Below are 14,446 nucleotides of genomic sequence, written 5' to 3'. Positions count from 1 at the left end.
CTGGGTAGCTCAGTCTGCTAAGTGTCTGCCTTCAGCTCAGGTCATGATCCCAGGATCCCGGGATCGAGTCCTGTGTGGGGCTCCCTGTACTTCTCCCTGTCCCTCTCCCCCTACTCCCACTCATTCTCGCAACTTCTCTCTCTCTCTCAAATAAATACAATCTTTAAAAAAAAAAATTAAGAAGCATAAATAAAAAGATCAAGGTTCAGAGAAAGAGAGTAGAATGGTGGTTAGCAGGGAGTGGGGGATGGGGGCAGGGAATGGGGGGGGATGCTGGTCAAAGGGCGCAAACTTCCTATTATAAGATGAACACGTTCTGAGGATCTAATATACCACATGGCGACCACAGCAATAATACTGTCTTATCTACTTGAAAGTTGCTTAGAGAGTAGATCTTAGATGTTCTCACTACAAAAGGAGCGGAAATTCTCTGATGGGATAGGAGGGTTCACTAATGCTACAGCGGCCATCGTTTTGCAGTTTGTAAATGTATCAAATCATCACATTTTACAGTGTACACTTATACAATGTTACATGTCAATTATATCTCAATAAAGCTGAAGAGAGGAAAAAGATCAGTGTTGCCATGAATAGGGAAACGGCGGGAAAGGTTGGCAAGGTATGGCCCATGGTTCGAATCAGACCCGCCCCCTGTTTCTGGAAGTCATTTTATGGAGCACCGCCTTCCCTGCTTGCTACTGAGGCAGGGACCGAGGGACTGTCCGGCCGCTGGAGCGGGAACTGAATGGTCCACAAGGCCCATGATATTGACTCTCTGATCCTTTCCAGCAGAGCTGCTGAGCCCCAGGCTAGGCGACAGGGGGGCAACAGACCCCCCAGGGGGTCCTGGAGCACACCCCGGGGAGCAGTGACCGCAGCCTGGCTCCGAGCCTATGACAAGTGGCAGGAATCAGAATATATGTTAGAGACAGAACTTTATCCGGAGCATGTATACAATGGACAGTATTTAGAGTTTCTGATTTACGATCTACGCAAGGGATCCCTGTCTTAAAACACACACACACTCCCAACAAACAGCAATTGCAAAAACCGACCAAAACCAAGATGATTTTTGTCTGACAGCTGCCAGGGTTGGGCACTCAGCACCTGGCATTTTCCGCAGCCCTGGCTCCTCCAGTAGCACCAGAACCATCCCCCAGAGTCCCCAGGTTCGGACAGGCAAAGCCGGACCACAGGAGAACTGGACACCCGCACACCTTCCAGGTGAGCCTTCCTGTCAAAGCGGCACCTGGGCGGCTCCCAAACATGCCATGACCTTGTCAGCGTGTGGGGACACCTACACAAGTTATAGCCTTTTAGTGACAACCCTGTCATTGGATAAACTACTTGCATGGGGTTGATGGCAGGAAATACTGCTGTTAGAGTGTCACCATTTGCCACGTGGGGCCAACCGAGCGACAGATGGACACACTCTAGAAACCCCAAATTCCTGTGTTAAGCCCCAACCCTCAGCTCCTGGAATGTGACTTTATTTGGACATGGAGTCTTTACACAAGTGCTAGAGGTAAATGAGGCACGGGGGCGGACCCTGATCCCATATGACTGGCTTCCTTACCTAAAGGACATAACTGAGCCTGGCCAGACTCAGAAGGCGAGAAGACGCAGGCTGAGCTGAGAGCAGCTGGGAACAGATCAGTCCCTCAGGGCTCTCAGAAGGCAGTGCTGCTAGCTCCAGGATCTCAGAGGATGCCCCTCTAGAAGGAGGGGACAGTGATTTTCTGTCCTTGAAACCACCCCGTGTGTACTGCTTTGTTCTGGCAGCCCCGGAACCGTAGCAGCCTGTTAGCCTGCGGAGGGTGGGCGGATGGCACATCGGGTATCCTGTCTACACCTCCCGAAGTGTGTTATGCGGACCTCTGATACATGTCGCTGTGCCAGGTAATCTTGGGTGCCACAGGGTGAATCATTTTACTCCACTTGACCATGTATTTATCTGACTGTATAAATGCTTCTAAGGATCGTTATGCATTTTAAGTGCGACTAAAATGTGGATTTCGATGCCACTAAAGAGAACTCTAAAATACAGGTAACATCTCAAGTGGGTGGGTGCTCACATATGACTGCTTTGTGTTAGCACGCATAAAATCTAGCACGGGGTCAGAGTAGGGCTAAAGGAAAAGGGGAGTCCATATAAAGATTCTTAAGAGTGCAGGTTGGTGGCTAGATGGGGCCAGAGGTGTGTGCAAAGGAAGCTGCTCCTGTTGGGGGCCAGGCTGAGAGCCTCGGGCTTTCACTCCAGAGGCTGGCTCTGGGCTCAGTCCTGTCCATCTCATGCCCCACTACACACCCACACTCTCACACACACATGCAAACCCATGCACACACGGCGCACTGCTTTCCCCTGCTGTGCCAAGCCTAAGGAGGCACGGTGGAGAATCTATTTTGTAAAAGGAATGCAGGGGAGCCCCGCCCTCCAGCAGGAGGACCACCGGCTTCCCCCAACTCTGGCTTTGCCTCTTAAACGGAAGCTCCTGCAGACTCCCCGCCCACCGCGTACCCGCCGCTTCCCACCAGGCGTGGGTCCGCAAGCTGGGTGGGTCTTGAGCCTGGTGGGACTGTCAGCGGGCAGGTCCTCCGAAACCCGGCGGCGGCCTTGCGGTGGAGCCCTGAGCCCGCCGAGGCAGCGGGAGACGTGGGACGTCCAGAGGCATCACAGGGGAGACACGACCAAAAGCATGGATAGGGAGGAGTGGGCAGCCGCGGAAGGTTTTATTTCTAAAGAAGGGCTCTCGGGGACTCTGTCCATCAGGCATGGATAGCTTCACTACAGGTGTGTAGGTGAGGGTGACCTGCAGTGGAGACACGGGATAAAGACATGACAGGCCTCCTTCCCTGGCACCTCTCTCCCTCCCTCTCCACTTCTCTCCACCCCTACCCCTCTCCCCATCTCACCCTTCCCCCGTGTCACGCGGCAGGGCCTCCCTCCTCGGCGGGCGCGCACAGGACCTCAAGGCCGCCGCCTGGGGCCCGCGCGCAGGGCTGTGCGGTCGCTGACGGGCCGACGCGCGCCCACCTCCCCGAGGGCGCGGCGTCGGGGGTCCGGGACGCGCCCGCGCTCTCCTGGGTGGGCTGCCTGCGCTCCGGGAAGCAGAAGCTGCAAGTCTCCACCGGCTCCGGCGGCGTGCCCGCGGCGCTTCCAGCTTCCATCCAGTGATCTGCGGGACAGGGAGAGGGCGATGGCGTTGGCTTTGGCCTTGGTCCCGACTCCTCCTCTACCGCCCTGTACCGAGGGCACAGGCTGCCAGGTTGTAGGGTTCCCGCAGACGGTAAACTGCCCTGCCCGTCCGCGCCCCACGCGCAGCGCCCCCTCCTGGCGCCAGCGCCAGCTCCCCTTCTGTTGGACAGGTTGGCTGACCTCCTCCCACACCCCCACCCCTCACCAAACCCTGAGGGGGACCGCCTCTTCCAGGTTTCAGCCCTGGAAGCCCTGCGCCCCTGCCAACCCCCTGGCCATCACCCTACACCCATCTTCCCTCAAGTGCCCCATCTCTGGTCTTGATGTTGAACCTGATTTCACCAAGACAGAAAAAGTGCCGCAGGGAGGTTCCCCACCAGGGTTTCTCAGGAAGGGCCGGCAACACGCTCTTCCCTTGGAAACAGGGCCAGTGCCAGGTCATGGGGATGGCCCGCAGCGGGTCTCACAGCAGTGGGAGTGTGCGGCCCACTTCTCGCTCACCCTTGGAGGACTTGGCCTGGGTCCGACATGGTGCCGCTGAGGGCTGGCAGGAGAACTGGTCCCCTCTCCTCTTGAGGAAGCAGGCCACGGCCAGGAGGAAACAGCAGACGATTGCACACAGGCAGAGTCCCAGTGTGCTGTAGACCAGGGCCAACTGGTCGGCGCTCAGCTTCAGCCCTGGGGGCGCCCCAAAACAGATGTGAGGCCCCAAGATCGGGAGAGGCCCTTCACTGTCTAGGGCTCTGCTCTGGAGTGTTCCCTCTTTCTTTTCCCTCACCGGGCCCAGGCAAGCCACGTGGCCACCGCATGCCCCCGGACAGAGCCCCCAGCCCCAGCATGCTGTCCATCTGTCTGGCTCCTGGAGAAGCTGGTTCCCTTCCTCTGAGGCTTGGCTGGTATGGACCCTTCTCTGGACTTTGTAGGAAATCAGCCGCCTGGACCCCAGGCTGCTAGGCCTCTCTCCCGAGAGCACAGAGCTGAGCCCCTTTGGGGTGGCCCTTGTGGCATTGGCTCTTGCCATAGGACATAGGCTGGGACAGTACCAGAGCTGGATAGATACATGACCAGACAATAATCCTGTCCTGACCTGGGCTTTCCTCCAAGGAAAGGGGGCCTTTCTGGGGAAGCGTGCTTGGAGAAGGAGACTGGTCCAGTTGCTTCTGAGGCTGGGATAGCAAAGCATGGGGGCGCTGGGGAACGGGGCTGCTGGTCACTCCCCTTCTCAGGGCCTCGAGCCTCCGGCTTGGATGCGAAAGGAAGACTCAGCCCTGAACCAAAGTGCTGCTCTTGACATTTCTCCTGGATCCTGTCATCAGGACCCTTTCTAGGCCGCTGGGAAGGACAGAGGGGCTATAGTTGATTCCGGCATGTGATGAACTGAAGATGTGGACCACCCACAGAGCCCTTATATGGCAGCAGCACTTCCAGGAACATCTCCTCTAACTCCCTGCTCCTGTCAAGGCGGATGGACTAGCCCGCCTTCAGATCTTGAGATAGAGCTCATATGCCATCACATTCCTCATTTGCAGCTCTGTGCGTTTGAGTATATCCACAAGGTCATGCGAGCGTCGCCGCCATCTGATTGGGAGACGTTTCCGCCACTGTGTACTCACGCACTAGCAGTCACTCCACATCTCCCCTGCCCTAGCCCCTGGCACCATGGCTCTCCCCTTTGTCTCTAGGATGTACCTATTCTGGATCTTTCCCGTGAATGGAATCATACAGTATGTGTCTGGCTTCTTAAGCTGCGTGTGATTTCAGGGCTGTTCCACACCATCCTGCGTGTTAGGACTTCACTCCTTTCTACAGCCCGAGAATGTTCCATTGTAAGGTCATAACCCATCTTTCTCCGTTCCTCTGCCCACGGACGTTTGGGCCGTTGCCGCGATTTGCTGTTGTGAATAGGGCCGCCGTGAACGTTTGCAGACAAGTTTTCGTGGGGACGCATGTTTTCGGTTTTCCGCTGTGAGCCTAGGAGTGGAATCTCTGTCAGGTGGAAATTCTCTGGGTTTTTTGAGGACCCTCCAGACTGTCTTCTGCAGGGGCTGCCCCATTTGACACTCCATTTTGCAGGTGACAAAACAGATTTAAAGTCCCTCTGTTCCCAGTCACAGCTGTCCCTGGGAGCAGGTGTGACGGACTCGGGGCCAATGCGCAGGGCTGGCCACACGGAGGTGACAAGGACACCGCCCCTGACACGCTCCTCAGAGTCTCGAGTTTTGTAAAGTGACAGGGCTGGCAGGTGCCACCCTGACACTTATGGGGGAGACCAGGCGTTTACAGAGGGAGACTGGGTGCTCTGGGCAGCACTGTCCCTCTCGTTCCTTCCCTGGAGCTCAGGGAGGCCCAGAGGAGGGGGAAGCCTCTCCAAGCACGCTTCCCCAGAAAGGCCCCCTTTCCTTGGAGGAAAGCCCAGGTCAGGACAGGATTACTGTCTGGTCATGTATCTATCCAGCTCTGGTACTGTCCCAGCCTATGTCCTATGGCAAGAGCAGACGACAGCCACAAGGGCCCCCCAGTGGGCACCCTATGTCGGTGCTGCAGATCTGGAGACTGAGGCCTTCAGGGACAAGAGGAACAGGGCGTAGTACAGAGCTGGCCGACTGACTCTGCACTTCCCAGCTCCCAGGCCTTTCTGTCTGCCTACCTGCTGCTACTCGCCTCTGGGACACTATGACAGCATCCTCCCACTGGGTGCGCAGGGGAGAGGCTGGTGGCCTGTATTCACATCAGGGACCCAACGCTCAGCCACCAGAGTGTGAAGCAACAATGGGCTGCTGTGCGGGCTCAAGGATAGAGTCCGAACATCTGCGCAGTGTCACATGTTCTCAGTGCCATTTCTAGCACCGAGACCTGGCAGCGAGTGTTCACAGATGGTCCCCAAAGAGCCGGCTGCCCACAGCCTGCCCCCCACGTCAGGGCCAGGCTGGGCCTCCCTGAGGTGGCAGAACCATGTGCGCCCTCTGAAGGCCGGGGAGCCCCTTCTTCTGCTCTCCTGGGAGCCCCGGCCACCGCGTGAGAAGGCCAGCTGAGAGGGTAGTGGAGACGCCACGTGTGGAGATGCCACGTGAGAGGGTGGGCCCTGAGACTGAGGGAGGGGCGGGGCGTGGCCACCCCAGCATCAGAGCCTCCAGGTGACCCTATGCCCCTGACCCCCATCTGTTTGAGGCTGCACAGGCAGCCCAAGCAGACGCCAGACCTGCCCAGCTGAGCCCAGGAACCCACAGAACCAAGCGAGATAATGAAGGGGTTATTTGTAGGCCACTAAGTTTTCGGAGGCAACAGTAAACACCCAGACTGTGCTCCTGAGCGGGGGAGGGGCTGTCCCAGCTGCTCTACACCCCTCTGCCCCCACCAGCGATCGGAGGCTTCCTGGGGCCAAGGGGACCAGCTCGTGCTGGGGACCGGCCCCCAGGACACGCTTTACAGAGCCCCTGACCCAGGAAGGGAAGAGCGGATTGAAAGTACAGGGGTCCTCTCCCACCTGACTCACAAGAGCACCTCGTTTGGGGAGACAAGTTTGAGGGCTGGAACCAGCTACCAATGTCGAAAACACACTTTCCTGATGTCCATGGATTTGCTGACTTCACTTCCCGGCCACATCCCACCCCCCCACACACAGATGGTCCCTGGAGCCTTGTTCTGAGCAGTGGAAGCCTGGGTCAGCCTCAGACGGACCAAACCCCAGGAGATACTTAGTGAAAGTGGGAGGTGGCTCTTTGGATGCCGGAGGTGCTGTGAACCACATAAGGAGCTGTAGCCGGGCCTTAGGTAAGGAAAGGGGGGAAGTCGGTTCCACGCTCAGTGCGAAGCCCAACATGGGGCTTGATCTCACCACTCTGACATCAAGACCTGAGCTGAGATCAAGAGTTGGAAGTTCAATCAACTGAGCCACTCAGGTGTCCCTCCTGTTCTTCTTTTAATTTGTGTGTGCCATCTATTTAAACAGGAAAACAGTTGAAGCTCCTCTGGACACCCACATGTCCAACGAGCCATGTAAAAGGCCAACCAGAAGGACGGGATGGGGGCAGGGCTGGGGTGGGGGGGTGAGGAGGTGTCATATGTTCCCAGACACTGGCAGGCCCACTGATGGGACAGCTGTCCCTTGCTGCCTTCTGCACCACCCAAATGGGCCACGGCATTGGGTCTGACAGCAGAGAGCATCAAGTCTCCTGGGTGCGGAAGGCATGTGTGTGCCCTTATCTGCTTTCCTTTGGTCAATCGCAAAGTTTTCTCTTGGGTCACGACCTCAGAAGTCACCTTCTGTTGGTCCTCGGTGACCTGGCCCTCTCAGGACAGAGAGGTCTTTCCCCATACTTCTCTGTCTGCTGACCCCAGGAGCAAAGGGGGACAGTCAAAAGTTTTTGCGAGAAAAAGGGTTGCATTCTCTGTCCTTGTCGGAAGATCAAGTCCTGGGGACAGCCGCCGCAGGTGCAGTTCCCGAGAACCACCACCAGAGGGCAGCGCACACAGCGGCTTGGGAGCCAGGCTGGCCCCAGTCCAGGGACAGTTTATTTCCAGACTGGTTTTTGTTTTTGTTTTTTGTTTTACTGTCTTCAAAGACATCTCATATCTAAAAACAGAACTTCTCCCAGACTGCTGCGGTCCCCGGCTCAGGCTCAGGCTGGCCAGGTGGTCGGGGTTATGACTCGCCACTTTGAGGCAGAGGGATGTGTGGTGGCCCAGGGCCGAATGTCCACCTTGAGACGGGGTTTCCTGCAGTGAGTGTGAGTCTCATTCTCCCGTCACTGGGGGGCCTGCAGATGGCTGTATCTGTGGGCCTTTCCCATAGACACCCCACCGTGGGGTCTGTGCGTGCTTGTGTGTGTGACACTAGGTTGCCGTTTTGGGAGACGAGTTTGGGAAAGGATGGGGGGCATCCCCTACTCCACTCCCCACCCCCATCGGGGTCTGGGATCCTGGAGTCCCCCTTCTTTCTGGTGCCACCTGCTTCTGCTGGTGGAAGGGCAGCAGGGCATGGGGGATGACTCCCTCCCAGCCTCACCCCTGGCTCCCTGTTCAGCCTCCCTCTCCCTGGCCCCTGGGCCAGGCCCCCTGGTCTTTCTGTTTGCTCAAAGGTTTAACAAAGGAAGCCCCGTTCTGCCCCTGGGCCCCCTCCAGCCACGACCTGTTCCTCCCTTCCCTTCTCAGCCCGATTTTTAAGACCAACCTCAGGGCCACCCTGTCTATATTCGGGCCCCACACATAAGGAACCCTTGAGCAACTCCTGAGACAAAAGCGTGGTCCTCCGCGACCCCGAAATGCTGACTGCCGGCTGTTATGGACCTGACACCCCCCACCCCGTGAAAACACGGCTGTTTCCCACCCTGCACACATGACCTGCAGGTTCATGAATCTCTTCCTTAAATGCCTGTTGTGCTTCCATTTTGCCAAGCCCGTGATCCTGCTGGGACCACCCTGTGCCTTTTCTCCCTGGGGTGCTTGTACCCCAAAGCTCAGTGCTCCACCACCATGCTGGATGCCGCTGCCCCTCGGGTCCTGCACATCCTCACCTCCTCTGCTTTCAGTCCCCCTGCCTGTGACCTTCATGGGAGGCTCTACGCTCTAGGCCATGGCGTCCTAAGCCACTCAGTGAACACAGGGGGTCTTGGAGGGCAGCCTGCGCTTCCGGACCCCCACTCTGCTTCTGTGTGTTCCCATCTGGTGGAATTAGGTTAAAACGGACTAGGAGATGCTAAAGGCCTGATAAAGGATGATACGCATGAGCGGGAGAGGGAGAGGTCTGGCTTCTTGGCCTCAGGAACAGTGAGAGAGTGTCTCCTTGCCCTGCCCCCCGTCATTTCCTCAGGTCAGGACTGCCTCCACCTACGCACACCTGAAAATGGCCCTTCAGAGGGTCCTCTGGCCTCTTTGTGGCCAGAACTGCTGGACATCTGCAACCTTCTCTGTGCTGGGACCTATTCCTTCCAGAACTTTCTTCCTTATTTGCCTTTGTGACATAAAGTCCTCTGAGTTCTGCTCTGACCTCCTTGACTACTCCTTTCCAGTGTGTCTGGGGGACCCTCTCTGACCCCTCAGAGGCAACCCCCCCCTTCCACCACCCATAGAATTTCCCTCTCAGTCCTTTTCTGTGCACACCTCTTGGGTGCCCGGGGCATCTTTTCCGTTCTTGGAAAAATAGCTGCTACCCCATAAGCCCATGAAATTCAAGTTCTCTAGTGAAATGCCCCCTAGAGGTCTGGACCTATGTGAGGGTCCTGGCTTCCCTCGAGGCTGGCATCACCCTCCCATGGGGAGACCCAACTTGGAACTCTTGGTCCTTCTGGTTCTCCCTCCCTTGACCCTGGTTTCTTCCCTCCCCGCAAAGAAGTGCCCCCTCATAACCTGCAACTATGACCTTATTTGGAAAAACAACAACAACTTTGTGTATTTAAGTTAAGGATCTCAAAAAGAGATCATCTGGATTAGGATGGGCCCTAAATTCAGTAACAAGCACCCTTATAGGTGAAGGAGAGAAGACAGACACACGGCGAGGCTGTGCGAAGATGGACTCAGAGACCAGAGGGCGGCCACCACAGACTAAGGCGGTCCTGGGGCCACCAGAAGGAAGGAGCCTCCCCAAGAGCCTTGGGGGAAGCGCAGGCCTGCCTACTTCTGGATATTAGCCTTCTGGCCTCCAGAATGCTGAGAGAGGACATTCGTGTGGTTTTAAGTTCCCAGTTCGTGGCACAGTGTTAGAGCAGCTGCGGGAAGCTAACACAGCCGACCCAGGACGGGACCCGCCTTCTGCTCTTCCCGCCCGACGAGGCCCCATGCCCCCAAATCTCAGAGCCATTGAGGCCTCAGGAGAGCCCGTGAGGGAGGTGCTGTCATGATCACTACAGGTGGGGACAGGTAGGCACACATGGTCCAGAAGCTTCCCTGGATCCAGGCGCCGGCAGGCTTGGGGGGGCCCTGCTCCCAACACACCTGGAGCACTTAAACTGTGACTCAGGAGGCCCCTGGATAGAATCTGGGGGCTCCGTGGACTTGGATGAGAAAGGCACGTTTTCGGCTTCACTGACGGCCTGCTGAAGGTCAGTCTTTGCTTCCCCTGTCCATGGAGGCCACAGCTCCGAGTGGCGGGATCAGGACCGTGGCTTTGTCCATGGCACAGCGCGGGGTATCTGTGCACCCCACGTGCTCGCTCCCGCAAGCTGCGCCGTCCGCCTGCGCTCCTTGGGGGCTGGAGGTCCGCCATCCCCCAGTCCACTGCTCCGTTATGCCATCTGAAGCTTTCACAGAGAAGCACCAAGATTCATCCTGACCTTCCAGTTTGCACAATACTTTGGTAATCCTTTGATTTAATATTTACTTCGATCTCATGTTTCCCAGAAACAGGCTCTAGGGGCCCCTGCTGCCTTCACCAGTGTCCACCCTTCAGGGGTTCCGGGGATCCCCCTGCAGCCCAGTCTGTACCCTCTTGTCTATGGCTGCCTCTGCCTCCAGGAGCGCATCAGTGGCCCCAGCCTGGCCGATAGGGCCATCTGATCCTCTCCCAGAGCCCCGGGATGCTCCACTGCTCCCCCTGCCCCTGACTCCGGTGCCCACTTCCCCTTCCCAAGAAGTCTGTTCAGGGAGAAGCAGACACTCTCTCCACCTAGTTCACCCCTGCGCGTCTCCCTGGCTAACAGCCAGACACCGAATGTTGACCTGGAGCTCCCCACTCTGGCCCAGAGTGGGGCAAGCTGCCTGGAAAGACCAGGGGCTCGAGCTTCTAGAAGATTCCAATCACGCATGTCCCCCTGCACCGGGGACCTCTCACCCCTGGCCACGAAACCCCAGGCAGGCTCCCTCCCCTTGCTTTCAGGCCATTGTCACTGCAGCCTCATCGGGTACACTCTTGGCCAGTGTGTAGTATCATCAATTTCAACAGCCAAAGTGTTCACACTTTCCGGGGGGGGGGGTCCCTCCTGCTTCGGCAGAGTGACCACCACGTCCCGCCTGAGGCTAGGAGCCCCTGACGCAGGGACTTAGTGTCAGTCTCCTCGGATTTGCCTTATAGCACAAAGCTCTTGTCCCCCCCTTCATGGCACAGCAACCTGATTCCTCAGAGCATCTGTAATATGCTGTTCCCTCTGCCTGGAAAGCCCTTCCCCCACCTTGTCTCTTACACACAGTTTCCTTTGACACGAGCAGTTGCGTAGGTTTGGTGGGTACTCACAGATTCTGACAAGTGTTCTCTTATAATCTTCACAACTCCATGAAGATACATGATCTCATTCGTACAGAATCAAGGCTCAGAGAGGTTAAGTAACTTGCTCAAGGTCACACAGTTAGTGGGGGAACCAGGGACTGATTCCATGGCTTCTACCATTACCCTAGTCTGCCTTGCCTCCCATCACACCCCTGGCTGGGTTTTGTTGCCACCACACACTGAGATTAATGTTTCATTTGCCCAAGTCGGGCATTGTCTGTCTCTACCATTAGACCGCAGCTTCTGTGGGGTCAGGGACAGGATTTTCCTGGTTTTGCCGCCTTGCCCATGTGCAGCAAACCCTCACAGTTATGTGTCCGATGAAGGAATGGCAGTCTGGAAGGACTGCAGAAAGAGCTGGGGAGGGGTTGAGGGGAGGTCTGGCAGGGATGTGGACTTAGCAGGGGGATGGCAGGATTTAGGAGCCCACAAGGGGGCCGGGATCGCATCAGCTCCACCCCCAGCAGCAGCCAGAGGCAGCCTGATCCCACGGCGTCCCCCAGACCATGCTCTCCAACAGGTCCCCCCACCTGGCCTTCCAGGGGTGTGACCCTGGTACTGCCTGCTTCTGGTCCATACCACGTGCAGCCTCTGCCGCACCAGCACACCAGGGGTCAGAGGAGAATGGACCAAAGCCCCAGATCTCTGGGGAGACTCAGACCACAGCCACACAGTCATTAAGGCATGGAGTCCCTTGGGAAGGCATGCAGTATCCCTGGCTATGGTGTGGTAGGAGTGGGAGAGCGAATGCCACAGGCTCAGACATGACCTGCCCTGTTGACCCCACTGGCCCCCCGCCATGTCCTTACACACCCCCACCACACATCCTGGGGTATAGCCCTGGAGCCATCATGAGGCTCCCGGCTTCCACCCACTGCCCTCCAGAGATAAGCTTGACTGGGAGTTGCAAACAGCAATAGCTAATCATGTCCCAGGGGCAGCAGATTACCCTCAGGAAGTGACAATCCCATGAACGCTGCTCTGGGTCTTTTGCTCCTGCAGAGCGAGTAAACTTTGGGACCCATCAACTTGGCCTGAATCCCAGCTCAGCATTGCTCATGCACTCACTTACACCTCTCAGCAAGTCCACCTTCTTTTCCTCCTGCATTCTTCTGGCCCACAGACTTCTAAATATTTTGCCTAAATTTTTTTCTATCCTGTGATGACGCTCCCCCGCCTTCTGGCCATTTGCCTGGACTTTGGACGTCCTGCTTTGCAGACCATTCTTATTTAGGCCTGGCACCTAACCTTCCACCCACTGTGACCCTCAGACACCATCAAGTCAACCTCAGAGGGCTTACCTGGGCCTGCCTCTGAGCCTCTGTGCTCTGTTCCCTGGTACCTTCCCAAGTCATCTGACCTGGTTTCGGCTTCCCCAGACCGCTGTCTCTTGAGCTCTGGTGGGAGGTTCACATGGCTCCTGAACTTGTTCTCACAGAAGTATGTGCACTGCTTGGGGTGACGTCCACAGACAGAAGCACAGCTGATGCAGTCCTTCAGGAGCTGATCATAGTACCTGCCTTCCTCCTTGCGGCAACTGAGCGACTCTGGGAGGCAGAAATGAGTGATGTTATCAGATGATAGAGATCTGTAGGCCCTGTGAAGCTGGCCTTCAAGGGTATCACAGTTTAAAATTAAAAAAATCGCAGTTCAATTCCCCAAAAGTAATTCCAGAGTAATGCAAGTCCTTTCCCAATATGTAAATGGAAGGCTATCCATTGTCCTCTAAGTACTGTTTTAGCCACAATATATACTTTGATATGTAGTATTTTTCCTATACTATTTACATTTTAACTTTTCATTATTACTGCTTCTTTGACCTATAGATCATTTGGAAGTGCATTTCTTATTTTCTAAACATATAAGAATTTTCTAGTTATCTTTTAAAATTGAAATCTAGGTTATTACATTATCACATATGTTCTTTACATTTTTCAAAGTTCATAAAGGAAAAACATAGTTCATATTAACATAGGTTTGGAGGAGGAAGCCAACAACCACCTTGGCAGCTTGAGGGAGGAGGTTGGAAGAAAGTTGGGAAAGCTCACACTAATAGTGTTTCTTCTGTCTTAATGAATGAAAATTATAAGAGCTTAAACAGACATCAGTGCCAAGGAGCAGAAGCCAGGCACCCTAAAGCCCAATCATACTTGCATTAAGAGAGAGCAATTTTGAATGCATAACAGAAATCTGTACTTTCACAGGGCAAGCTTCCCTTGTCTTTAAAATAAGATTCTTATATGAAAATGTGACTCACAAAGGGGATTTTAGGGGCACATTTCAGAGGCAGTGCAAGATAGAGGCTAAGAACATAGCCTTTAAGGCCAAACAGATTTGAGAGCATCCCTAGTCTATCCGTTGAGGTTGTGGGGTATTAGCCTCTCTGTGCCTCAGTTCCCACATTTCCAAGACAAAGGTTGATTTCTTAAAGTTACTATGAGGATTTGAAGTTCCTGGCACAGTGTCTGACACATAATAAGTAAATGCTGGGTTAATGGAAGGTTTGAGTAAAATATTTGTTTGTGCCTCTTTGCAACACAAAGACATCAACTCTTCTGTCTTTAAAAGAGTAGAGGAAAAGACCATGAAGATGATAAAACTGGGACCTCAGGGAAGATTCAGGTGGGATCAGTGATCTCTTCTTGCCCTGGCTCTGCCCCAAGGTTCTACTAAGCCACATAGGACCAGTGTCATTGCCACTCATGAGACAGAGTTGACGGGAGGACAGTGGTGTTTCCAGGGTTTTATGTGTGACCTCCTTCCCTCCTCAGGCCCCCAGTGTGGCTGTTGCAAGTGGTGTCTGAGCTCCCCAGACCACCAACCCTCACTGCCAACCTCATGAACTTCCCTTCTGGGCCTTGATATTCCCTGTTGTATTTTCCCACCTCCATGCCTTTGCCCACACTGGTCCTTCTTCCAGGAGTGCCCTGCCCTGCCCCATCTGACTGCCACATCTACAAACTCTAAACAATTTATCTCAGGTGGCATTTACTCCAAGAATATTTCCCTGCCCTCCAGCCCATCAGCCCGAGGTGGTCTTTCCCAACTGTAGC

General features: G+C 55.3%; 1 protein-coding gene across 3 annotated transcripts in view; it reads right to left on the bottom strand.

The window, feature by feature from the left end:
- Positions 1–2,701: 2,701 nt before the first annotated feature.
- Positions 2,702–14,446, bottom strand: part of TNFRSF13B (TNF receptor superfamily member 13B) — a 35,539-nt gene continuing 23,794 nt past the window's right edge. For 2 of the 3 annotated variants that reach the window (XM_059149147.1, XM_059149148.1), the window contains 4 exons: positions 12,695–12,940; positions 3,698–3,874; positions 2,914–3,176; positions 2,702–2,810 (listed from right to left, as the gene is read on the bottom strand). In XM_059149147.1, coding sequence (XP_059005130.1) covers positions 2,926–3,176; positions 3,698–3,874; positions 12,695–12,940 — 674 coding nt within the window. In that variant the 3' untranslated portion in view covers positions 2,702–2,810; positions 2,914–2,925. The remainder of the gene's footprint in view (positions 2,811–2,913; positions 3,177–3,697; positions 3,875–12,694; positions 12,941–14,446) is intronic. The other variant, XM_059149149.1, reaches the window with a different exon arrangement.

Source organism: Mustela lutreola, chromosome 15, assembly GCF_030435805.1.
Source record: "Mustela lutreola isolate mMusLut2 chromosome 15, mMusLut2.pri, whole genome shotgun sequence".
Classification (NCBI taxonomy): domain Eukaryota; kingdom Metazoa; phylum Chordata; class Mammalia; order Carnivora; family Mustelidae; genus Mustela; species Mustela lutreola.
This window is presented reverse-complemented; position numbering and strand designations above follow the sequence as displayed.